The 26,998-nt window shown below is 36.5% G+C and overlaps 1 protein-coding gene across 2 annotated transcripts in view; it reads right to left on the bottom strand.

Moving 5' to 3' along the window:
* ALDH1A2 (aldehyde dehydrogenase 1 family member A2) overlaps positions 1–26,998 on the bottom strand; it is a 96,030-nt gene that overhangs the window by 58,466 nt on the left and 10,566 nt on the right. For both annotated transcript variants that reach the window (XM_061180268.1, XM_061180269.1), the window contains exons 2-3: positions 857–961; positions 534–674 (exon numbers count right to left, since the gene is read on the bottom strand). In XM_061180268.1, the coding sequence (XP_061036251.1) occupies positions 534–674; positions 857–961 (246 nt within the window). The remainder of the gene's footprint in view (positions 1–533; positions 675–856; positions 962–26,998) is intronic.

The following is a 26,998-nucleotide window of genomic DNA, read 5'->3' as shown; positions in this document are numbered from 1 at the left end:
GATTGTTTTAGTCAAAGAAAGTTGCTGTCTCCTTCTGTCTCTCCCATTAGTTCTAAAAGAACAAAGGGAGCAGAAGTATATGAGAGGTCCATATCATGCTCTCTGCTTCTGAAGGATTCTCTTTAGTCAAGAGGGGCTAACTCTGGAGAGGTAAAACTCTTTTGACTGCCAACAGTAATTTGGTATTGGTTTCCTGCAAGGAGCATGGTGACTCTCTTGTTGCTTGACTGTTTTTGTTCTTTTTGTTGAGGGTGGGAGGAAGGGGGACGAGGAAAGCAGGAAGGTCCTTACCAGTCATGGGAAGCTATGGTTTTGTTCTTCAAAATTCAATAAGAAGAGACACTCAGCTGGTCCTCCACTTCCCCATCTGATCCCAAAAGCCAAACCTCTACCATTTTTCATGTGTATTATGTACTCCTTAGCTTGTTCCCCAGGTCTGCTTCATATCATACTTTCAGAAAGACTGAGGAATCTAAATTTCAATGGAATGGTAAATTTGGGGTAAAGACGTGATGCTTTCTTAGGTTACTTACTGCAAGGACTGCCCTGTCTCGTTCCACCAAGTCTGCAAGCTTATCCAACAGACGTCCTCTTTCTGAAGCATCCATCCTTCTCCACACTGAGCCAAGAGAGAAAGCCAGGCGGGCTGCCTGCACTGCTTTGTCTATATCTGCCTGTTAGAGAGGAAGAGGCACAAGTGAAGAGAGAGATTGCTACAAATAAAGGAAGAACCATCTGCTTTCACAAAAAAGGTGATGAATGAACGTCAGTGGTGATGTCTGGAGAGCATAAGTTTATTGCTTTGTTGTCTGAAGGTAGTTATTTCATGCGAAATTTTTTTCTAAGACAAACATACCTTGTCTGCTTCTTGAACTTCACACACCTGTTCTCCTGTGGCTGGATTATAGACAGGAAACACTCTCCCACTTTCCGAGTTCTGCCACTCATTGTTAATAAAAATCTAAGGGAGTAGACAACAGAATGGGATCCATGAGACAGGTGACAGGAAGTCAGTCAATGGTGCCGTATTATATGGAAGTACCATAGTAGTAATACTTGCTCTGTATGCTTGCTGGTATATAATTAAAGTATAGAATTTGAAGTGTTACAAGAAACCCTTGATCATTATGCAGTCCAGCCTCACCCCCAATTCAGAAATTTCCTTTGTGATATTTTTAACTCAACGTCATCCAAAGATTAAATATAATTCTTACCTTTAGTGAACCTGTCAACTACTGAGAGAGTCAAACAAGGAAGGAAGGATAGACAGTCTCACATACATACAAACCATACACTGAGATTGAGAAAGTATTTATTATAGTCCAAGCTCTGGCCAATATCCCAAAAGGGTAAATCGTGGATCAAACTGACAGTCATCCGGCCTTAGCTACTAGTTTCTCTGTCAGAGGCATAAGTGACTTCACAGGGAAATCTGAAGGGTGCTGGAATAAGCATTTGCCTGATTTATAGTCAGATCCTGAACTGAGCAATGACTCTGACCAAACCAACTGGTGAGTTAAACAACTTACATGTGTAAATACAAGTTAGATTTCTTTCCTTTTGCTGGGTAGGCTATGTGGCTCAGCAAAGGGAAAAGGCCTATAACTTTCAAATGGGTCTCTCTGGGATTTCTTAAGAGTCTTGGTTTCTTTATATAGGAAATGAAGATTATATTAAAATGGCAAAGAAATGGTTTAAGAAATTATTCAAGTCAATTTCTCAGAAGATTTTAAGATATGCATTAACAAAGGAGCGAAAATATAGGCAAAAACATTTAAAATTTTTTATTGATATTAAGAGAGAAATCCAAACTAATATTTTTAGACTATGAAAGCTCAAAGAATACAAAAAGATATTTTACTCTATAAAATTTATGGCACAACAGTGAAAATTTCTGAACCTATGAACCATTCAGTAGTCAGTCAGTTTAGAACAAACACAATGATAAACTGATTTGCTACTGCCTGGCATTTTAATAATCACAGACGAGGCTGAGTGTAGATCTACAATTTTAAAAATTAAGTTCTAGATTATGCCAAAGCTTTGCTTTTTCCTTGATTTGATAAAACAATGAGTCTGTGTTGAAGGAGTCTTCTTTTCCTGAAGGGTTTTTAAGATAAAGGGGGGCGTGGTGGAGAAAGACCTTAAACCTGTAAAAGCACTTAATACAAATGTACTGAGCACAAACACAATGACCTTGTAATTGAGTAACAATTTTTTAAAGTTTTTACGGTGAATGTCTAAACATGCTTAACATACTGTATTCATTTGTATAATGTATTCAATAAATGCATAGATATTTCTAGACACAGGAGAGGCAAAGATGATTAAGAGTTCCAGCCTTCCAGGGTCAACAGTCTCTAGTAGTTCATTAAATACTCACAACAGGGCTTCCCTGGTGGCGCAGTGGTTGAGAATCTGCCTGCCGGTGAAGGGGACACGGGTTCGAGCCCTGGTCTGGGAAGATCCCACATGCCGCGGAGCAACTAGGCCCGTGAGCCACAACTACTGAGCCTGCGCGTCTGGAGCTTGTGCTCCGCAACAAGAGAGGCCGCGATAGTGAGAGGCCCGCGCACCGCGATGAAGAGTGGCCCCCGCTTGCCGCCAAGTAGAGAAAGCCCTCGCACAGAAACGAAGACCCAACACAGCCAAAAATAAATAAATAAATAAATAATAAAAATAAAGGAATTCCTTTAAAAAAAAAATACTCACAACAACCCTAATGGCAGGATTTTATTATCTCAACTGAAAATGAAAAAAATTGAGAGTTTGAAAGTCCGAAGAAGCAGGTTCTCATCGTGGCTCTGATTCAAAGTCTGCTGCTCTTTCCACTACACCGTGGTTTCCAGGACTGCTCAGCCCAAAGAAACACAACTAGTTATGTCCAAGCCTAAATCAGATCTATAATTCTTGGACTCCTGATCTAGTTCTCTTTTCACTCCATTTAACAAATTTCCTAACATTTCACAGCTCATCAAATCTGCACACTCCTTTGAAATACAATATGATCTCAAAGGTAGCAAAAGAAAAAAATTAAGAGGTTAGTTTCATTAAAGATTCACTTCTAGAGATTATCAGGTTTAAAGGAGAATGGGTCTTGCCAATATTCCTTATTCCTTTTAGTCACTATTTGACTGAAACTTCTTAACCCTTGGAACATCACCAGATCCAATTATAGTTTTAAGCTTCTTTGTTGAACAGTTCTAAATGTATGTAAGGATTGATATTTCATGACTTTTATTGTTTCTTAGAGGTCTTCCAAAGATCAAAGAGAAAAATCACTTATTTTTTAATAGAATAAAATTCATTCTCTTACTGTTATCATTTAAGTACACTGATCGTTTTATCAATCTAAAATACATTATGGGATCTTAGTGAGCTTTTCCTGTATCTTGAAACATATTGCTAATTTCATCATTCTTGGAATTATTTCATCACTCATCAATTATTTCCAACTATGCTTAAAAAAACCCTAAAATAATAAGGAAACAAAAACATTATGGAACTGTCTAGAAATGAATAAATAAATACAACCCCACTATTTCATCATCCTTTGGTTTTATTATTGTATTATCCAAAGTAATGCATTATGTCTCAAAAGGGTATAAATAAAGAAGTGTGGAGACACCATCTTTGTCATATTCTTTTTATCTTTCATTGAACACAGTTAAGAATTCAGAATTTTTCATTTCTGTCCATAATGAGAAAGAGAAGAAAATTAATAGAAAAAGACATTTCATAACTGTTAGATGAGTCGGAAGCTGAAGGCAAAGAGACAGAAACACTAGAGACTGCTGATGAGGGTGAAATTGACTGTATAAGCAAAATCTTGGACTATGAGTCTTTAGGATAAATAAATGCATTTTCTCCAAATTAATAATCAGGGAGCAAACAAGATACTTATCAACACAAAAAGGAAATATGATAGTCTAACCCAACTAGTCATTCAATAGGAAGGACTTAATAATTTAAAACCATCCTGTTTTGATAAAAGAACATGTAAGAATTCTTTTATCTTTCATGATATTTGTGGGTAAAAATTTACTTGATATGATTCAAAAATGGACAAATGCTGAAGGTAGGTGTATACACAAAGGTGACTGGGAGTACAGATATTACGTAGAAATAAAAAAGTTCATTGGATTGATCAATCTAATTTACATTTATAAAACTAAAAATGAAAATGTTTTTGTAATTATGGGAACAAAAATGGCCATGCTCTTTTCTACAAAATTATGAGCCTTCAAACTTTTCAATAGTATTACATTATGATAATGCAAATGCAAGAAGAACCAGAAGTAACAGTAAGATATAACCTATAAGAGATGTGTTTAAAATCTGCAATCAGTATTTATGGCATAAATATTTCCAGTTTCAAACATGATGGCTGATGAGTAGTTAGTTGCATTCAAAGGCCATTGTTCACTTCATGTACATATACCTCCAATACCAGGAAAATATGGAAGAAAAATTGGTTTTGTTATGTTTAAATTCTTGCTCTGTTGTTTTCACTGTCTCTTTACTTTCACTTTTCTAAATTTTTCATAAAATAACTTAATTTTAAAACTTTATAGCCTCCATTGGACCCAGATGGTAAATGTGATGACTATTTTTCCTGGTATGCCAAACATTAAAATATTTGATATTTTTACTGTGCTATTATTTTTTATAGACCTAGCCTTATGACACTTAAAAAACAAAGGAAAGCAAATTCCTCCAAAATACCTGAAGGTTTTCATCTTCTCTGAGCAATTTCAAAAGTTTTGAATGCTGTCCAAAGTGTTCTCCTCTGACCAGGGCTCCTTAAAGAAACAATATATCTCAGGGCTCTAGAGGGAAAGGACAAGATGATCCTGGAATACTATGGTGCCAGAAATCAAGTACATGCTCAAAAACTGATGGGGACATATCAAAAGGACACAGGAGCCAACATGAAGGGGCTCCCAATGGCCAATACTGGGACAATTTAAGCAACAAAACAAATAGTGATAGTAATGGATTATTACCCAAAGAATAAAAAAGGCATCCAAGAGTCCAAAATGATATAAGTTTTTTATGAATAAATAAATGGGGGATAAGGAAAAGCTGTTCTTAACAGTAGAATTCAAACTAATAGCTGTCAAGGAATGATGGAATTAGATTACCACCATGTGTCAAACCCCACAATAGTAATTGCTTCAGGCAAATATCATCAATGGATGGTAAAATTAGTGGGTAAAAGTATAATGAGAAATTGGATGTTTATGTAGTCTCAAAGTATCTCCCCTCAAGACGCTTATTAATGACAAAGTAGAAAATAGTAACTTATCATTGGAGAAACTTGGCATACAGCACCTTAACCAAGTGATCAAAGTTAACATCACCAGTAATGGGACAAATTAATCTTTCTTAACATTTCATCTGCTTGTCCTACTGATAATCAGAAAGCTGTGTTGAAATCTCCCACTTTGGTGGTAGATTTGTCAATATATCCCTTAGCTCTATCATTTTTATACTTATACATTTTAGGTTATTTTATTAGTAAATTTAAGTGGAACTATTAGATTCTCTGATAAAACCAAACCATTTATCAATATGAAGTGACCCTCTTTATTACTAATGAAGCTTTGTGTCTTAAAGACTATTTTGCTTAATATTAGTAAAGTCACGTAAGCTTTTCTTTAGTATTTTCCGCATAGATCTTTTCCCATCATATTACTCTCAATTACATCTTTATTATTTTCATGTGTCACTTTAAATGATGTATGGCTATGTTTTATTTTATTCAGTATGAAAACCTCTGTCTTTTAACTGGCAAGTTTAATACATTTGTATTTATTGTGATCATATTTTGGGTTAAATAATGTATTGTGTGATATTTGGACTTAATGCTTTTTTTTTTATTTGTCTTGCTTTACTTTACTTCCTGTCTTCTCCCGTCTTGCCTCTTTTTTCAACTTGATTAATGTTTGTTGTTTGTTTTATAATTTAATTTCCCTCTTTTATTGGTTTGGAAGTTGTATATGATCTTTCATGTACATGAACACATACATCTTTCAAGAACATGAACATCTTTCATGTTCTTTCACTGATTAGCCATGATATTTTATCATACATATCTAAGAAAATAAAGTATAAAGTTAATATATATCTTAACATTCCTCCCAAACAATTACAAGGGCCTTAGAACACAAAATCTAATCACTCTTCTCCAGGGGCATGTTATAAAATTATTATTTTATACAGAGAAGGATTTCTTATATTTAATAAGATTTAAAAATTTTTATTCTCATGATTTCTTAGAATTTCATTTAGTAAATATTTGTTGGGGGTAAAGTCTCAATTCTGAACATATATTTATTGCACCCTCATACTCAAAAGATACTCCCAGAAGGTTACTCAATTCTAGGAAGACAATCATTTTCTCACAATACTTTGAGAATATTATTCCAATATTTTCTGTCTTGCGATGGTGTTTACAAGAAATCTCTGCTGTAAGTCTCTGGTTATCATTTCTTTGTTGATGATTTGCCTCTTCTGTCTGGTGGCTTTTCAGATCTTGTCTTTGTCTCAGTGTTTTAAGATTCATCACAATATGTCTATGTATCAATTTCTTTTTTATTTTGATAGTTAAGCATTTTGCTTGCAGCATCTCTGAGTTTTTGTCTCTTATAATTTCTGGATATTCTTAATCACTATCATCATTTCCTTGAATATCATTCTTTCTATTCTCTGCTCTGGAACTCCAAGTGTTATACCTTTTTAGTCCATCCTCAATGTCTTTAACCATTCATATTTTCCATATCTTTTTAAAAATATTTTATGTAAATATAGCTTTGTTGTGTTTGTAAATGTGTGAAAAAATAACTCTTCTAAACAATTCAAACTATACAGGAAAGCAAAGAGAAGGTAAAAAAATCACCTCAAATTTCATCATCCCGAAATAACTAAAGTTCACATATTCATGACCATCCTTCTAGACATGTCTCAAGGCAGATATACACACACACACAATTTTACGTAACAAGATCAATTTTACATGAGCTTTAGAATTTGCTTTTTAAAAAGTTAACAATATGCTACAGACATTTTTAATGGTTTCTTTGGACTCCAATGTGTATTTCTGTGTGTATGTATATAGGTGCGTGTGTGCACGCACGCATGTGTGTGCATGGGTGTAGCTTAATGTATTCAATCAGCGCTCTACTGAAAGACATTTAAGTTGTTTCTGTTCTTCTCCTTTTTCCTCTGTGCTGCAGTTGAGTAATTTCTTCAGATCTATCATTCAGTTCTCTTTACTAGGGTCTAATCTGCTAATTTCAATGTTTATATTTTTATTTCTAAAAGTTCTGCTTTGTTCTTTTTCAAATCTGCGTGGTCTTTTTGTTTTTGTATTAAAAATTAATACTTTAATTTTTAGAACAGCTTTAGGTTTACAGAAAACTGAGCAGACAGTACAGAGAGGTCCCATATACCTGCTATTCCCCTCCTCAGTTTCTTCTGTTTTTAATATCTTGCTTTAGCGTTGTACATTTGTTACAACTGATGGACCAGTATTGATAAAGTCCATAGATTATATCAGGCTTCACTCTTTGTGTTATACAGTTCTATGGGTTTTGAAAAATGCATAATGTCATGTATCCACCATCACTTAGCACAGAATAGTTTCTTCACTGCCCTAAATATCCTGTGCTCCACCAATTTATCCCTCCCTGTTCCCCCTAAACCCCCGACAAACACTGATCTTTTTTACTGTCTCCTTCATTTTGCCTTTTCCAGAACGTCATATAGCTAGAATCATATAGGAGGTAGCCTTTTCAGACTGGTTTCTTTCACTTAGCAATTTGCATTAAGGATGCAATGCATAAAAAATATTGCATCCTTCATGTTTTTTCATGGCTTACTAGCTCATTATTTCTTAATGCTGAATAATATTCCATTTATGGATGTGCCACAGTCTGTTTATCCATTCACTTTTTAAAGGACATCTTGGTTGCTTCCAGTTTGGAGGAATTAAGAATAAAGTTGCTATTAACAGCCATATGCAGGTTTTTGTGTGAACATAAATTATCAACCCATTTGGGTAAATGCCTAGGAGAGTGCTGGATCACATAGCAAGACTATTCTTAGCTTTGTTAGAAAGTGCCAAACTGTCTTCCAAAGTGACTGTACCATTTTGCATTCCTACCAGCAATAAATGAGAGCTCTTGTTGCTTCACATCCTTGTCAGCATTTGGTGTTGTCAGGTTTGTTTTGTTTCGTTTTGTTTGGATCTGAGCCATTTTAATAGATGTTCAATGGCACCTCATTTTAGTTTGAAATTCCCAATGACATATGGTGTTAAGAATTTTTTCGTATGCTTATTTGCTGTCTGTGTATCTTCTTGGGTGAGGAATCTTAGATCTTTTGCTCATTATTTAATTGAGTTGTTTTCTTAGTGATGAATTTCAGAGTTCTTGATGTAATTCAGACACAAGTCCTTCATCTAACATGTGATTTGCAAATATTTTCTGTCAGCTTGTGGCTTGTCTTTTCTTTCTCTTTTGCAGTACATTTTGCAGATCAGAAGTTTTTCATTTTAAGGAAGTCCAACATATCATTTTTCCCTTTCATGGATCATGCTTTTAGTGTTGTATCTAAAAACTCACTGCCAAACCCAAGGTCATCTATATTTTCTCCTGTACTATCTTCTAAGATTTTTAGTTTTGCATTTTACATTAGGTCTATGATCCATTTTGAGTTAATATTTGTGAAAGGTGCAAGGTCAGTGTCTCGATTCATTTTTGCATGTGGATGTCTAGTTGTTCCAGCACCGTGTCAAAAAGACTATCCATTCTCAATTACTGCCTTTACTCCTTTGTTAAAGATAATTGACTACATCTGTGTGGGTTTATTTCTGGGCTCTCTATTCTATTCCATTGACCTATTTGTCTATTCTTTTACCAATAGTACATTGACTTGATTACTGTAGCTTCACAGTAAGTCTTGAAGTTGGGTACTGTCGATTCTACAACTTCTTTCTTCTCCTTCAATATTATTGGCTCTTCTGCCTTTCCATATAATCCTTAGAATCTGTTTATTGATATCTACAAAATAACTTATCAGGATTGTGATTGGGATTGCACTGAATCTACAGATCAAGTTGGAAAGAACTGACATCTCGACAATACTGAATTTTCCTATCCATGGGATATCTCCCCATTTATCTAGATTTCCTTTGATTAATTCCATCAGAGTTCTACATTTTTCCTCATAAAGATCTTGTACATATTTTGTTAGGTTTGTACCTAAGTATTTCTCTTTTTTGTGGCAATACAAATGGCACTGTGTTTCTTATTTCAAATTCCAAGTATTCATTGTTGGTGTATCGGAAAGCAAATGACTTTTGTATATTAACTTTGTGTCATGCAACCTTGACATAATCACTTATTAATTCCAGAGGCTTTTTTTGTTTTTCTGGGGTTTTGTTTTTTTTTTTTTTTTTGGTCAATTCTAGGGATTTTCAACATAGAAACCATGTCATAAGCAAAGACAGTTTTATTTCTTCCTTCCCAATCTGTATACGTTTTGTTTCTTTTTCTTATCTTAACTGTATTAGCTAGGACTTCCGGTACAATGTTGAATAGGAACTCAACATTGATGAGAGAATATTTTGCCTTGTTCCCAGTCATAGAGGGAAAGCATCCAGTTCCTCACTATTAAGTATGATATTAGCTATAGGTTTTATATAGATGTTCTTCATCAAGTTAAGGAAGTTCCCTTCTATTCCTGGTTTACTGAGAGTTTTTACCGTGAATGGTTGTTGGATTTTGTCAAATGCTATTTTTGTATGTATAGATATTATCACATGATTTTTCTTCATTAGCCTGTTGATGTGACAGATTACAGTAATTGATTTTTGACTACTGAACCAGTCTTGTACACATGGAATAAATTCCAGTTGGTTGTGGTGTATAATACTTTTTAAACATGGTTAGATTTTATTTGCTAATATTTTTGAGGATTTTGTATTTATGTTAACGAGAGGTATCAGTTTGTCGTTTTCCTTTCCTGTAATGTCTTTCTGGTTTTAGTATTAGAGTAATGCCGGCCCTATAAAATGAATTAGGAAGTGTTCCTTCTGCTTCTATTTTCTGGAAGATATTATAGGAATTGGTATGCTTGGTAGAAGTCACCACTGAAACCATGTGGACTGATGGATTTTTAATGGGGGAGGTTATTAATTACTGATTCAATTTCTTAAACAGATATAGGTCTATCCAGCCTTAGCCAGTATAAGTCTCCATCCTCAGCTCCCACCATCAACTATTCCTTCCTTTTGTGTCTCTTAGGTCAATCTCAGGAGAATGGCAGTTGATTGGGTTCCAGTACATCTTTTCAAGCCAGTCTTCAGATGTAAATTAAATGACTGCCCTTGGGTCCAAACATCTGGAACCAGGAAGCAGAAAGTCATGCAGTACGGTTTGAGGCCATTTAAACTCCAAGTCCTGGGTCAGGATAACTTACGATCAAAAGAACCATGGAGAGGCAGGCAAGAAGTGATGACTATTTCAGGACTGGGTGCCAATTTGGTAGATGTTGGGATTTTAAATATATATTGGTAATGTCTCTGGTTTTGGTGTCAGGGTAATGCTGGTCTCAAAGAATAAGCTGGGAAGTATTCTCTCCTCTTTAATTTTCTCGAAGAGTTTATGTAGAAGAGGCATTATTTTTTCCTTAAATATTTGGTAGAATTCACCAGCAAAGGCATCTGGGCCTGGAGTTTTCTTTGTGAGAAAGTTTTTTAGCAACAAACTCAATTTCTTTAATAAATATGGAGCTATTCAAATTTTCTATTTCTCCTTGTGTGAGTTTTAGTAGAATGTCTTTTAAAAAATTTGCCCATTAGTTATCAAATTTGTGAGCATGGAGTTGCTCATAATATTCCTCTGTTATCCTTTTAACGTCCATGATGACTTCTCTCTCATTTCTGATATTAGTAATTTGTGTCTTCTCTCTTTTTCTCTTTGTTAGCCAGGCTAGATGTTTATCAATTTTATTGATCTTTTCAAACAACCAGCCTATGGTTTCATTTATTTTCTCTATTGTTTTCCTGTTTTCAATTTCACTGATTGCTGGTATAATCTATTATTATTTTTCTTCTGCTTGACTTAGGTTTATATTGCTCTTCTTTTTCTCGTTTGTTAAGGTAGAAGCTTAGACTATTTATTTTCTAATATATATACTCAGTGCTATAAATTCCCCTCTAAATACTTCTTTCATTGCAGCTCACCAATTTTGATAAGTTGTATTTTCATTTAGTTCAAAATATTTTTAACTTATCTTGAGACTTATTCCTTGATCCATGTGTTATTTAGAAATGTGTTGTTTAATCTCCAAATATTTTGGGATTTTTCCAGGTTATCTTTCTGTTATTAATTTATGGCTTAATTTCACTGTAATCTGAGAGTATTTTTTTATATGATTTCTACACTTTCAATTTTGCCAAAGTGTGTTTTATGGCCCAGAATGTGATCTAACTTGGTTGAATGCTTCAATGTGAACTTGAGAAGAACGTGTATTCTGCTGTTGCTGAATGGAGGTTTAGTTTACTATTCCTAGAACTAGTATTGGCATTTTGCTTCTAGAGAAAACTCAGCCTTTGCATTTTCCTTCAGCCCCTTGATTTGTTTTCAGATCACTGTTCTTTTAAGTAAGCAATACATTAAAAATAATATATGCAAGGATAGCTGCTCCCACTATTTCTATTTAATATTGTAATAATATCTGATATTATTAGGTCAAAAGGTTGAAAATAAAATAAGTAGTATTTTCTTTATTTTCAGACAACATGATTGTGTAGAAATTCCTAAAAAATCTACCAAAAAAGTACTAGAAGTATAATTTAGCAAAGTCCCAGGATACAAGATCAATATACTATCAACAAATCATCGGAAACTGAAATTCAAGTACATGTACTTACTCACACACATTAATTCATACAAGAGCTAGTTGCATTGTGATTGAAGGATCCTTTAGAGTATGATAGTTTACTTTAATGCCAGAAGTGGAAATCCTGGGCAGCAACTATTAATCTTTTAAATGATGTAAATTAAAAAATAATAATCTAAAAAAGAGTCTAAAAAAGAGTTAATGGATCTAAGTTGCAATGCAACCACTTCATAAAATTGAGGGAGCTGCTAAACCCTCTCAATCCTCCTCTGTGAAACAGGTTTGATAGAACAAAAACAGCGTGAGTTCAAATTAAGTGGGGAAGGAATAGCTGAGCAGAAATTTGATTTCACAGAAAAAAACTGCAAAATGTTCATTAAAGGCCTATTCTAACCAGGGAGCTGTTTGTAGGTACCACTGAAAATCTACAGAAGATGTGTACTCTGCTGTCCTGGAGCTTATAATCATGTTTCAAAGACAAGATTACTTGCAGGAAAGTTAAATAATGTTAAGACACTCTATGATTTAGTGCCAAGATGAATGGTAGAGATAAGCACCACAGGAGTTTGCTTCAGAGAAGGGAGATATTGGTGTGGGCTGACATGTTAGAAGAACACTTCAGGGAAACAAGAAATAATGAGGGAGTATGACCTGGGGTAGGGAACGGATAAGGTAGAAGAAAGAAACTCTATCCCTAATAAAATTATTCAGCTGGCCTCATCAGTCCCTCCTCCTTGACTTCAGCTCCTCTCAAAGATTATCTGATACCCGGGTTGAAGATGTGTGACAGAGAAGGAAGAAATACAAGTTTAGCTTCTCTCCTTCCCAGCTAAAAGTCCCCGGACCCTACCAGTAGCTCCAGTGGCTGAGGGCCCCAGCACTCTCTGCACTGGCCTCTACCACAGCACCGTCTTCAGAGAGAGCAGGGTACCTTCAGGCAAACAGGGCCAAAAAGCCATGAAAACTCACAGTCAGAGTAAATGGGTCAGAAACACATAAACCTAGTCAAACAGAGTCATATAAAGAAGGAAGACACGAGAAAAGAGAGAAGAATTTTTAAAATATAAACTAATCACATTTAATAGCAGCAATTAAAGGAGTGAAAAATACTGTAGAGGAAACAAGAAGAGGAGATTTTCAAAAGATAAGGAAATGAATATTGGAAAACAGCGTTAGAAAACATATTTATTTTTAAAAATACAGTTCTGTTTGAATAGAAGAGACTAAGAAAAATAAGCCTTATTGATTTCACACTGAGAAACAATGAACTGAGAAGGGAACCAAGGATGAAGGGAGGTGGGGATGGAGGGAAAGGGAGAGGGTACGACAGGGAAAATTGACAGAGGTGGAGCTCATCTGTCATGAAAGTTCAGGTATTCAATATTTTGAACTATTCAGTGCTGAATGACTAGCTTTCTTTTCTTTTTGCACCATGAAAATACTGTTAGAAAAAGCATTTAAAGCAAGACCAGCTAGAAAACATGCATAGTCTGTGTCATAAGATCAATTTTATAGCCATATACTTGCATCATCAGAATCCTACTATTTGCAGACATATACCGTGCTCGGGGTTCTGGTCAATTTCTGTATTTTGCTAGTATCCCATGCAATGGAAAAGGAATTATACTGTAGGGGAAGTGTGGTATTCCTTGGGTAGCATAATCCAGATATTCATAAGTATGTGTACTTGGGCCAAAAGGTTCTCAGAAGCCATGCAAAGAAACGCAGAAATAAAGACAAGGAGTCCCTGGTGATCAGTAGGGACTTTTTTGTTTTAAAAAGTCTATTCTAAACACAGCTGAACTCATGAGGATATGTCTCTTAAAATATGGGTTTCCATGGTCTCTTCCTATTGAACACCCTCCCTTCCCTTCTTCCCTTCTTTTCTTATCTCCTTCAACAATTTTTATTGAGTGCCTACTCCCTTCTAGGCATTGTGCTCACTAGTGTCTCCTTAGATTTCTATATTTTCTTTCTTTTCCAGGCTGAGCAAATTATGTCTTTCAGGCTAAATATATCTGTCTGTCTCCAGTATATGAATATATCTGTCTGCCTCCAGTATATGATCTCAAGAGTACGAGAGGGCTAAAGGGGTTCCTGTGCCAGTCATCCCAAAAGACAAAGGCCAATGCTTCCATGTAGAGCACCAAAACACATCCAAATAATTTTTTTAGGAGAAAATAAATGACTCACATTACTGATTTGCTTGTAGAAAACAGACCTGGCTAAAATAAACTCAATTGTGTATAATCAGGATACCTACCTACTCTACTGTCCCATGATTCCCATATCTGGGAATGCTTTTCACATCTGTTTTAGGAAAAATAGTAAGACAACAGTCAACTGGTCTGAGCAGCCTTATCAGAGCCACAGTGAATTACAGCATTTGTTACTCTGTTACATGTTGAAGCAACATGGCATTAAAGCCAAGTACACACCAATGTCAGTTGTGACATATTCTCAAATTGGCAGAAACTTTGCTTGCCATCAGTGATATGGCAGAAGGCAATGGGAATTGCTACTGGTAATGGTTAATGTTCATTTCTTCCTGTTCCACTTTCTATAAACAAGGTAATGCCTATACAAGCTCATTACTGTAAACTGAGCACATTTAAATTGGCAGTAAAACCAGAGTATTTACTCTAGTGCACATATAAAGTGCCTCATCCAATGTTTTGGAAATGTTTCAAGTTTTGAAACCAAGCAGCTGGCAGCTTTACAAGCCAAACCTTACACTTAAATCACTCACTCTGGAAAGTTTTTTGGTGTCCCGTGTCAGGTAGTACCATTCAGCAGACATTCATTCCCCACCCCTTGGATTCTTTTGCAATAAATTTGCATTCATGGGGCTCTTATAACTGTTCCAGCACCACAGACTCCAATGGCTGTTGATTAAATGTATATATCCTGTGCATTTAATCTGACTTTCATTATGGCCACTTCATAAAAATGCCACAGACTGGACAAGCGATGACACATAGCAAGAACCTGGAATCCCTGCAAAGCCTCAGATTAGGTTTTTTTCTCCTTCTTTATTAATAGTGACCATTTTGTGGCCTAGCTCTAAATCAGCAAAAGTATTTGACAGCAAATGTTCCTATCTATGGATTATATATAACCCGTCCTAAACACTAGATGAAAAAGGGATAACCCCAGGAAAGGAAGGGCTGGCTTCCATGTAAATCATGTTACAAATTGGACAACACCCAGAGAGTTCATTGTTCAGCCTCAATTGTGAAGGCCATTCCCATTTACTATTCCCCTAGAATCGATGTTAATTAAGGCAGACTGAGACCATAAATCAGCCTGGGAGTTTACAATGTAATACAGCATTAAACATACATATTTAAATTAAAAGTAACTGATTAACCACAAGAGTTTTTCCAGAATTGGCCGAGGCCATTTCTTTATATGAAGACATGTCAGCTTTCATTTTTGTGAAAAGGGGAAATGAAAGAAATATTATCTTCTAAAAAGGTGAATTAAGGCTAGTAAATGACTCATGACACTAGTTATTGGGAGGAAGGGAGGAGCTGAAAAGAGAGGGAAAAGAAGAAAAAGGACAGTCATGTGTGAAGGGGAGTGTCTTTGTCCTGTCTCCCTTAAATTTATTAATTTTTCTGTTATTCACAATCACTATATGGTAGGCACTATGCTAGGCACCAGGGATACAAAAATAAATAGGGTCAGCCCCTGCCCTTGAAATAAGTGTTCAGCACTGTAGTGGGGGAAGACCAACACAGGAACAGCTCCAATGGTATGACGTGGTAACAACATTCAAAAGTATTATTGAATACCTACTATGAATATGCTTTAAGGATAATAGATTTTATATTCTAATTTTATAAAACACTAGACAAGTAATTTGTGTGCCTCGGAGAAATCCAACCAAAGAACCACACCTGCCTGATAGAAGCCAAGAGAACATCCTTCTGAGGAGAGGACTTGGGCTTCATCAAAGAAAGCACCAGATCTCTGAACCCACAGTTGAAAAAACAGAATTGTTTGATAAGTAAGTCCTTCTCCAAGACCTGTGCTAACAGAGCACACCTACACAGGCCCAACTATACCATGAAGACCAAATTTGTTTTAACCCCAAGTATATGGAAAATACACATTCAAAAAATAATTCTGATTATTAACATTATTAGGTACCCACCATTTACTGAGCATTTTCACTATTTCACTTAATCTATATAACAAATCTGTGATGTAGGTATTTTCCTTCCAGATGAGTAAACTAAGATTTATGTTACAAGTCCAAATTTATACTGCAAATAACTTACAGGGCAAAAATTTGAACCTAGGTCTCCTGAAGTTAAGTACAGAGCTTTTTCATTCCTCTTAACATTACTGGTTTTCCCCCCTCTTCTCTGCTGAACTATAACAGTAAGTTAAAGATCTGTGTTCAGTTAGGCCAAAGGCAGTAGAAAGAACATAATTAGGAAATTTACTATAAAGTCAGAATTGAAAACCAAATGGATCAAGAGAATAATGATGAAAGTTAACATGTGAGTGCTTACTATGTTCCAGGCACTGTTCCAGACACTTTACATGTATTAACTCATTTAATCCTCAAAATTACCACATGAGGTAGGCACTGTCATCATTTCCACGTCATAGGCGAGGAAGTGGAAGCTCAGCTATGTAAAGGAACTGGGGCACGGCAGTGGTCCTCCTTTGACCACTACCAATTATGTAGTTTGGCCATTTTATAGCTCATTATTTAGGCTGATTATGCCTGGGGGTTTATTTATAAGAGGATACCACTTTAGGGCTTCCCTGGTGGCGCAGTGGTTGAGGATCCGCCTGCCAATGCAAGGGACACGGGTTCGAGCCCTGGTCTGAGAAGATCCCACATGCCGCGGAGCAACTGGGCCCGTGAGCCACAACTACTGAGCCTGCGTGTCTGGAGCCTGTGCTCCGCAACAAGAGAGGCCGCGATAGTGAGAGGCCCGCGCACCGTGATGAAGAGTGGCCCCCGCTTGCCACAACTAGAGAAAGCCCTCACACAGAAACGAAGACCCAACACAGCCAAAAATAAATTAAAAAAAAAAAAGTGTCAACTTTAAAAAAAAAAAAAAAAAAAAGAGGATACCACTTTAACAGTTCTATTTTCTTCCACAGCGAAAGGAGGAGGAGGTGAAGTGCTTGTGCTCCGGTCTTGGTTTCACACTAAATGTTCGGCAAGTCTCCCACCATCCCTCTTCCATCTATGACAATACCAGACTTGGCAACTGAAGACAGGCTCATCAATGGCACCTGTGATACAAATCCTCTGCCCAGTCCCTTGACAGACATTGATAATTGATCATGACACTTCCCAGTTAAACTCTTGAATACTTTTCAACATGGCACTTTAGAAAGCTACTACCAATTGAATGGAAGATGCCATCTCTAAGGACTTCCTAGTTCTAATACTCTGCCTGTCTGAGGTACTGGGTATAGAACACACGTGACCACCAGTGGGCGCTCAACAAGAGAGTTTATCAGAGGTTCTGTGACACTGTAGATTTGTTTTGTTCCTTTTCTAAGTGTAGGTTGATGTTTCATAACTACTTGAATCATATATCTCCATGCCCATAGCCTACTCCATCCTCCAGGTTCAAAAGTTACTGCCTCCTTTTCCAATTATGTCATATACTTGAACATGCAACTAATGTGCTAGAAAGATACCATTTGAAAAAAGTGAAATTTAGGTGGAAAAAAGTCCTAGAACTAACATGTTTAAACTTATGCAAAGTGATCACCAAGAACAACTGGAAACAGCTCACCTCCCCCAAAATTGGTTTTAGTTTCTTATTGTGAAACTATGCAGCATGCCAAGCTCATACTTTAACAGCTAAGCCTTATTAAAGTACTATCTTTAAATGCACTAATGAATGAATATCTTTTTTCTTGGTCTAAATATAGTAAAGGCTGCTTTAATCAAGAAGAGACAGATTCAAAGAGCTGGAAAGGGCTTTAGATACAATCTATGCAGAAGGAAAGTGTTACATAAATAAACTTGTCAAAAGAAGTCCAATGACTTGCCCATGGTCATACAGCCCATTAGTGGCTGAATAGGGACTGGAACCCAATATCCTGATTCCCAACCCAGGGCTTTTTCTAAATTTAAATTTTGTTGATATTTCTTTAGAAAGAAGATTTGATGGTCGACCAGGAAATATGAGCACCTCTTTCACAATGTCTCTTTAAAATTATTCAGCACAAGGAATTTTGTTTGAGTCCTTTTTTCCTTCAGCACAATCAACACGGGTGACAGCAAAATACTTTTTCATTTTCTTTCTTGAAGGCAAAATGTGTTATGGAAACAGTGGTGATTTACATTCCTAGCGGATTCCACTCAGAAGTGAGGTCCTGGGACATTTTCTGCATTCTCCTCACATGCAGAAGCAGGAACTTCTGCCAGAGGACAGCAGCCACACTACTGTCGTCCTCAGAGAGTAAATTATTTTCCTAGGCTTATTAAAGAAAAGTTTTGTGCTCTTACAACCACAGTGCTATATTTGAGGGTCCAGGAAGGGGACTTCAAAACCAATCCCTATCCTAACGACCTTCCACAGAAGGGTTGGTTTTGGATGCGCAGAAGAAAAAGGGAATGGCCAACCTTGCCTGATTTAGGAGCTGGTTACAAATTCACTGCATCAAAGTGCTTCCTTTTTCATATGTTCCTTTCTCTGAAGAATCTAGTTATCAAAACAGGCATCAAATGCCAGTCTTTATGAAACGATCACAGCTACCTGGCTCTCAGTTACCTCACCCAGCTAAGGGAATTAAAATTAAAATTCATAATGGCAGTTAATTAGGGACATACAACACAGGCATTTGGAAAAAACCTGTAAGTATAATTTCCTTCTGTAATTACTTCATAGCATCCCAGAATTCTGAGAACCTGGTCAGGAAATGTCATCTATTTCCCCATCTCACAAATTTTATTCCCTTCCTGGTGGAATGCTTTTAAGAACTCTAACAAGGACAATACTCCACATGCCTTCTGCCAAACAGAAGTGTCCCTTCCCGAACCTGAAAGGAACAGACATCTCATAGCATCCCAGAGAGGTGGCCTGAGGTATGAATGAAATATATGGTTGTGTCCCTGGCTTTAAACAGTAAAGATGATAAAGGCAGGCTTTTTGAAAGCCAGTTCAAGATGACTGGGTTGGTTTATACAATTTTTTTCAAAACACAACACCAGGATAACAAAGTAACATGCAAGTCTGTTCTCCCCAAGACAACTAGAGAGACTGAAGTTGCTTAATTATTCAACAGTAATGGTAAGATGTCACGAGGGTCATGTCTATGTATGTAAAACGAAGTAGGAAATTCATTGAGCATGAGGTGATTAATCTTGCATGTACTTCTTTATCTTCCTTATAGAACAAACTAGAATGGAAGTACTAGAGTTGAAAGATCTCCATTTAAAATCAGTCTGCCTTTTACCACTTGTGTAATCCTGAGCCATCTAAAATAGACTTTGAAACTCTTTGAGCTTTGTTTCCTTTTCTATAAAAGCAGAAATAAGGCCTGTTCCTTGCAGGGCTATTGTACAATTAGGTGAGATAAAATGTGAATGTGCCTAAGGCTTAGCTGGCTAAAATGGAAGTTTCTGCCTTTTCTAAGTTCCTTGAAGAAAGGTCTCCCAGCATCATTTGGATTCCCCCCACATTCTAACACAGCACTTAACATGCAGACAGTTTTCAAAAGATTTAATAAATCATGTTACTGGGGAAAGAAGCAAAGGTGGGATAAGGAATTCAGACTGGCTGTCAACAGGAATTTGATTCCTCTAAAAATTGCTTTAATTTGTTTTATAAATCTCAGCAGTTACTTGGATAAAGATTCAAAACAGTGAAGCTTAGCCATGCAAGCCAAGCCACATCACTTGGCCACTTCTGCAGCAGGAAGACAGTCAAGGACAAATCAGGCTTACCACACTGCCAGCCCACAGCGAAGTGGCCGTGACAATACAGAGAGGCTGCCATGAATTTTCTAACTGGAGAATCTAAACCCCTGAGGAGTTCTCAAAGCAGCAGGCATTAATAGGAGTTAGGTGTAAATAACTTCCTATCTTCAATGAATCTTTGACATAAAGCTGCCATGTTTTATTTCAGTAATAAAATGTTTTGTTTTTTTAATAGTAAATGCTTCCAATGATTTGTATTAAATCCTGCAGTAGATTATGCCTTGGAGAGTTGAATTTTACTCGGCTTGCCGCTAAACTGCTTTTGGTTCATCAAAGGAGAGTACCAGACAGCAAATCAATAACCAGACTGATCTATTTATAGGAAAAAGTTCAATTACTTTTAATTAAGAGTGGAAAGAAGTAGTTTGAGGACTTGTCATACGTTAGTTATCTCCTTTTACATGATTGTTCCATTGTTTCTGCTGATGTACTTTAAAGACATTTATGGACAACAAAGTACAGACAGCACTATCCTTTAACTATATAAAATTAAATTCCTACCGTTATAAAAAATTATATTGATGATCACCTCAGTATGCTACCTTGCAAAGCTGGTAGCCTTTAAATATTATAATCAAAGGCAATAAAGGTATTTTTAACTTTAATGAACAAAAATCCCCACCTTATTTTACTTCTAATTAACAGGACACCTATATAAAATAAAACAAAGAAGCAAATGTCCAGATCACTTATAGGGTGAGAGGAGAAGCTTCCTATTGAAATATCTAGGTAGTGAGAGCAAAAGTGGTTCTGTTGCCTTCCATTCTTCGCTTTGCTTCACGCCAAAACATCTGGCTAAAAAGTGAAAAAACACCCAAATGGCATTGTATAGGAAAACACCTACATGATTGATTGCATTTTTCGCTTTAAAGTCAATGTTTTGATATTATCGAGACATAGCCTTTGTTCAATAGGTGTAATTGTTTCCCGGCAAAAAGCATGGTTTTACAAAGCCTGCTTTGACAAGGACTAGTTTATCAATCTTAATTTTAATCAATTAACAGTTTTAAATAATAGACTCAATATTGTATGCCTTGAATCCCACTTACCCTGAGTCTTAGGCTGAAAGGCAGGAGAAAGGAAAAGGCTTCAACAGAAAAGACTGCAAACTAGACTTTGAAAGTATGTAAATAGCACAAAGTCAAAGAAATGAGAAACTAGAGGCAACATTTTAAAATAGCTTTAAAATATTAATCTAAATTGATTGTGCCAGAGTATTTTAAAATAAATGCTGTATGCCCAACATATTACACTAACATGCCATGATTACACAAATTGTGTTAACGCTGTAAACAGAAATAAGTTAGGATATTAGCAGTTAGGTAGCCAAGATCCACCCAGCTTCTCACATATCCATCTAACCTCAAGGTCTGTTTCTGAAAGTGAAAGGACACTGATGAGAGTACAGAGACAAAAGATCATTAGTCACGTCCCCCAGAGGACAGTTCAGTTTGGCCAGCCTTCAGGGGACGAGGCTCCATCCAACTGAACTAGGAGGCGAAGTATGGGGGGTAGGGGGCTGCCTTCTTTCCCAGAATGAGGCAGCTAGGATTACTTAGATTAAAGGGCTCTGAGGGTAATTCCAAGAACCTGTGACACAGATTAGGGCAGACCTAGTGATTCAGGATCCCAAGGGTTATGGCAGGGTATCTCTACCACAGACCTAAACTGTCTGATTTTCCCAGCCTCAGTCATATCACCAGGTTTGACTAGCACCTATGTTGAATCTCATGGAGGTCTTTTTGGTCTTCTTAGGTGTCCTAAGATCAAATTCTGCCTCCCCATTGCTCTCAAACTATTTCTTTACGGACCAAATTTCTACATGTATAAAGATTACTAAATGGTGTGACTTAGGTGTGTCATTTAATCTTTCTGTGGCTCAATTTTCTCAACTCTAAAATAAGAAAATCACCTCATCCAGTGGTTGTAAGGATTAAAGTATTGGATTACTGAAAAGTCTGGTATAGTGTGCACTCAAACTCTTAATTGATTCTGATTCTGAATGTAAACCATCAATTCAAGGCAATTTATTAGTGCTCTTAAAAAGCTAGACACTCCTTGTTCTGTGTTTATTTGTTCATTTATTCTTCTCTCTATTGCCAGCAAGACCCCTTTGCCAAACCACGAGAGACACACAGGGCAAAAGGATGATAGAAGAAGGTAAAGATGGTGAAGGTCATCCCACACTCTGACTAGTCTCTCAGAATTTCTGATTGTGACCCTTGCCTGATTCGGCCATGAAGACAGACTAATGCGGGTCAGTTCAAACACACTACTGTAGCCTGGCCCTGAGAGGGTCTGAGCAGTGGTGTGGGAAATACGCTTGGAGAAGAAGGAACTTCAGGAAGGACTTTAAGGCCCTCCTGTCAGTCTTGAGAAAGCAGAATGTGACTTGATTTCTTTTTGACTTCTGCTTAGAAACAAATGTTCCTTTGCCTATCTTTCCTAGGTTTAATTAGTCTTCTGTCTTTCTCAGAATTCAGCCTGTTCATTTGCAAATGGAAGACATCAGAAAGGCTAGTGAGTGTGGGTGTGGGCGTTGGTGGGGGGGAGGAGACTGAAGTGTTTATTTTCAAAGCCACAGGGGTCCCCATTTGAAAAAGCACCCAGCTTATCTCAATGTTTTTGTTTGTATGATTTTGAATCAAAAGGTTGGGGCAATTCATTTAGGAGATTAAGCTGTCTTACAATGGGCCTAGTTGCCCTATTTATTTACTAGTACTGCTAGGGTTAAAAAAAAAATCTTTCTACGACACTCCTTTTCATTACTCAAGTGCAATAATTTTAAAGGATTCCTTTGGTCTTTGATTTTATTGCCAATTAATTTTCCATTAAAATGATGTTTATTTGCTGGTCACAGATAAAAATCACAAACCATGTGTGTAACATTTTAGGGTTGCCAGTTTTAGCAAGTAAGAATATAGGATGCCCAGTTAAATATGAATTTCAGAAAAACAACTAATTAAATTTCAGAATAAGTATGTCCCAAATCACTAGCAAATCACGGGGCATACTTATATTTAAAAAGTATTCATTATTTACCTAAAATTCAAATTTAACTAGGCACCCTATATTTTACCTGGCAACCCTACCAGGTTTTTGTGGATGTTGTACACGCTCCAAGGATGCCAAGGATGAAAACTGGGAGAAAGTCCATTTTATTACTATATTTAAACTTGCTTCCTGCAGATTTGAAGTACTTCATCAGTCAGAATAATAATTCCCAGTTAATAAACAGATATACTGACACCTCAGGAAATCAAGTGAATTTTGACTACTGGATGAGACCTAGTTCTAACTACTGAAGCCCATTCCATTTATAGTAATTTTTCTCATTAAGAAAAAGTAAAACACAAAAGGGACAACTGATATCTTCAGTTGAATTAGAAGTCAATGTCATGAACTACTACATTTAAAGGCCAATATCATCTTTCATTGATGTTACAAAGCAAATATCCTGTGCAAAGAGGGGCTGAAACACCCCAGTGCATATCCTAAGGTTGAAGAGGCCTTTGAACCAATAAATGAGTGATTTCTCCACAGGAGACTAAACATTTCCTTGTGACAGTAAACAAACAACAAGCTGAATTTTATGTTGCACAACTATTTTCATGTATCTGTTGATATAAATAGTTAAAAGAACAGAGGGATTATTGAATTTTTTCTTTCAATTAAAATTAAAATTTTTGTCCTTGACTTAAATGTTAGCAAATACTTTCAAACATAATTATACCTATTTTGTACTTAAATAATTAAATCCTTCCTCTTTGCTCTTGGCCATTACAAATATACAGAAAGGTCTACGTGATACCTTCCTTACCCCAGGAATTGGATTGTAATATTCGTAGTCATTCATTCCTAAAGCCCTGAGTTAATAAAATGTGATGAACTAATGAGCCTAATTAAGCATAGCTTATAGAGTCAATTTCATTACCTTAAAGTCACATCTAATATTTAGGAAGAAAGTGTTTTTTTGTAGACCTCAAATCACCTTAATTTTTCTTTTCCTTTCTTTCTTTCTTTCTTCTTTTTCTTTTTTCTTTTGTTTTTTAATAGTTACCTTCCCAGAAAAGGGAAAAATAGGAGACATCAAATGAAAAGATCAAATTAACCTTCAAATATTTGGTTAAGAAATCCCTTTTTGCTATTTACATAAACCATAAGAAAAAATCTTGCTAGGACGTGATTTTGAAGTAAACCTCATGTTGGGGGTAAGGCTTGCTAAGAAATGCCACTGAAAGCTGCCACTTGACCCGGAATTCCTCTACAAGAAAAACTAGCCATAACTACATGTGAGACTTATAAGAGAAACTGCCGGAATGTCAACTTCATTTGCAGCAGCCCCATATGGCCTGATCACTCTCCTTGGCATGATAAATCACTGGCAGAATCCTTACCTTCCTACGTTTGATCTCTGCTCAGCAAGATGTGGTTTTGATGTGAAGAACTCCAGATCTCTTGGGTCAGAGACAAATAGCAGTGGCACTGACCTGCAAAGTGCTAAGTCTCTATTAGACTCAAGTGAAAAGCCGTAGCTTCTGACAAGTTCCCTCTCCAGAGAGTTTACCCGACCCACCGTGGTTTTCATGAGCTTAGGTTGACAAAGAAGCTGCCAAAATGGTTTGGAGGAAAAGTGCCAACAAACCTTTTCTTTCTACCACTATTACCAAGTATTAAAAGCAATGTTCCCTAAGACTTAAAGGAGGAATTCTCTTGGGAGTCACTGCTCTAATTTCTAGTACTCTAAGTGTTCAGTGAACACAAAAATTTTTATTTCCAGTGGATCTTTATGACACTGCTAATCACTCATTTATATAAGGAGAATCATTAATAGAGATTTCTGTGGACTACTTTTTGGTAATTATAAGGACATCCTTGGGAAAATATTTTTTAAAAACACTGTTCTGAGTGAAAATTTTGGGTCCCAGAAAGACTGTAACTAGATATACAAACAAGTTTGGTATTGTCCTTCTGATCTCATAATCCCAGGTTGGGACCCAGGAAATTAAAGAGTTCTGCAGAGTCAGGGTGGGATAAAGAAATCTTACAACTCTTCTAATCCAGTCATTTTTATAAGTACTAGGTGGGTTAGTAAATAAGCAACTCGTTCCGTCCTACCACTTTATAAGTAATAAAAGTGATGTCTAAGGAATTTAAGTAAGTTACCCAATATCACAAAGCATTTTCATATCCTGAGAGCCTAGCGTATGAGGAAGTACCAAATAAGCGATCGAGTAATTTGTTCATTCATTAATTCAGTGACTATTTATCGTGTGCCTACATGTACAAGGAACTGCTAAATGAGCATACATCCCTGGCAGAGCTGGGACCAGAACACAGGTCTTCTAATGCACAGTCCACTGCCTTGCTCACTACTCTACAATGTACCCCGAGGGCTTCTATTTCAAAGGAAGGGGTAAGTGGGAGTGGAGGAAGGGAGTTTTCCTTGAGAGAGACAGAGAGAGAATATGCATGCGCTTTCTTTACAGAGAGAAAGCTATTTCAAAACACTTTACCCTGGAATTCACTTTCTAGTCCCAGCATTCTGTCTATTAGTAACTCTGCAAATGGATCAGACAATATTATTTTCTAGTATTCATCCATTTACTCATTTATTCAAACACAAAAATGTGCGGACCACACTTTGTGCCAAAGGTGCGATGATACCAGCTTTCATGAAAATTTGAATCCAGGAAGATAAGTAGCCCAGGCATTAAGCAATAATTGAATTCCTTGATGTGACATTATCAAACACACAAGTTATTTAGCAGTAATAATAAAGATCTCAGATAAACCTAAAAAAACACATTTGAAAGATTTCTCACAAGACAGTTGGTTTGTTCAGAAGTCATTTGTGACTATAAAAATAATAGCAGAATCACTCCAAAAATTGTAAGACAAAAAATAATGTGAAATTTTAGTTGGCTGTCATGATAAGGAGTTCTGAGAAAGCAAAAAGTGTGCTATCATGTTAACAGCTGCGTTATTTCAATAGCCGTCCCACTACACCCTCATAATTAAAGACACTCATAAATAAGCCCTTCATTAGCTCTCTGTAGAACTAAGTCACTGACTTTGCCAGTGTTCATAAAAGCAGAATGTTTGGTTTCTGTTTTAGCTAAAGGTAGTTTACGTACTCATATTTATACATACGTGACTATACTTAATGTTGAGCAATCATCTCTCTCCTTAATTTGGATCATCAGGAGTTCCAAAAATCACTCCGTAAAGAACTTCTTTTCTTTCTTTCTTCTCTTTTTCTCTGTTGGAATTCCTGGTAATGATACCAGAATGTGGGCAAACCTCATTAGTCTCCCTGCTGTTTACAAGACAGGATTTATGCTCAATGTGCTGAACACAATGACACACATCACTAAATGGCTACAACTACCACCCAGGCTTTAATCTGAGAAATTTTTCACTCGGTACAAATACCTATCAGCATGGAGAAACATGGAAGAGCAATTACAGCCAACACATGTAGTTTTTTAAGAGTACCCAATAAATACCCATTTGTGAAGGTTAATTTAATGCAACCTAGGCTGTTATCTGGAATAGTATATGTCACCAATTCAATCCATTAAGTAATTACTAAATTCTCAAGAGGGCTCACAGAAGTCAAATGTGGTTATTCCAGGTTCATTGCTTCTGGTCTCCCTAGGGACCATTCGGGCCAACAGCTGGAAGAGCTGACTACAAAGGTTCCCAGGCACAGCTAACCACTTTATGAAAACAGGTAAATGAGTCTAACCAAGGAATGAGGGTCATCAAGGGCCTGTCTGAGAGAAATGCTTAGGGAAGGAGAAGAGAAGCACAAGTGCGTAAAAATTTAAAAGGAGATGGAAAAGGTGAGAAGAAGGGATGTCTGACTGGGAAGCAGAGGAGAAAGAGAAATGTGTTCTCTCTAAAAGTGAAGACAGAAATTGGGAGACTATAAAATCTGGCTTAAAGGCAATAACTTGACAGTAGTTTCTTTAGACAGGATGTTTGAGCCATTTACAATGAAACATTAATTGTGCATCCCAATCACCACCACCCTCTGTCACTGCAACTCTGTTAAAGCTTGGTTATTGCATGAATTCCTGCGGACCACTGTTTCTCTATTCTGCATCCCCGCTGAGG

This window comes from Eubalaena glacialis, chromosome 2, assembly GCF_028564815.1.
Source record: "Eubalaena glacialis isolate mEubGla1 chromosome 2, mEubGla1.1.hap2.+ XY, whole genome shotgun sequence".
In the NCBI taxonomy this organism is placed as follows: domain Eukaryota; kingdom Metazoa; phylum Chordata; class Mammalia; order Artiodactyla; family Balaenidae; genus Eubalaena; species Eubalaena glacialis.
This window is presented reverse-complemented; position numbering and strand designations above follow the sequence as displayed.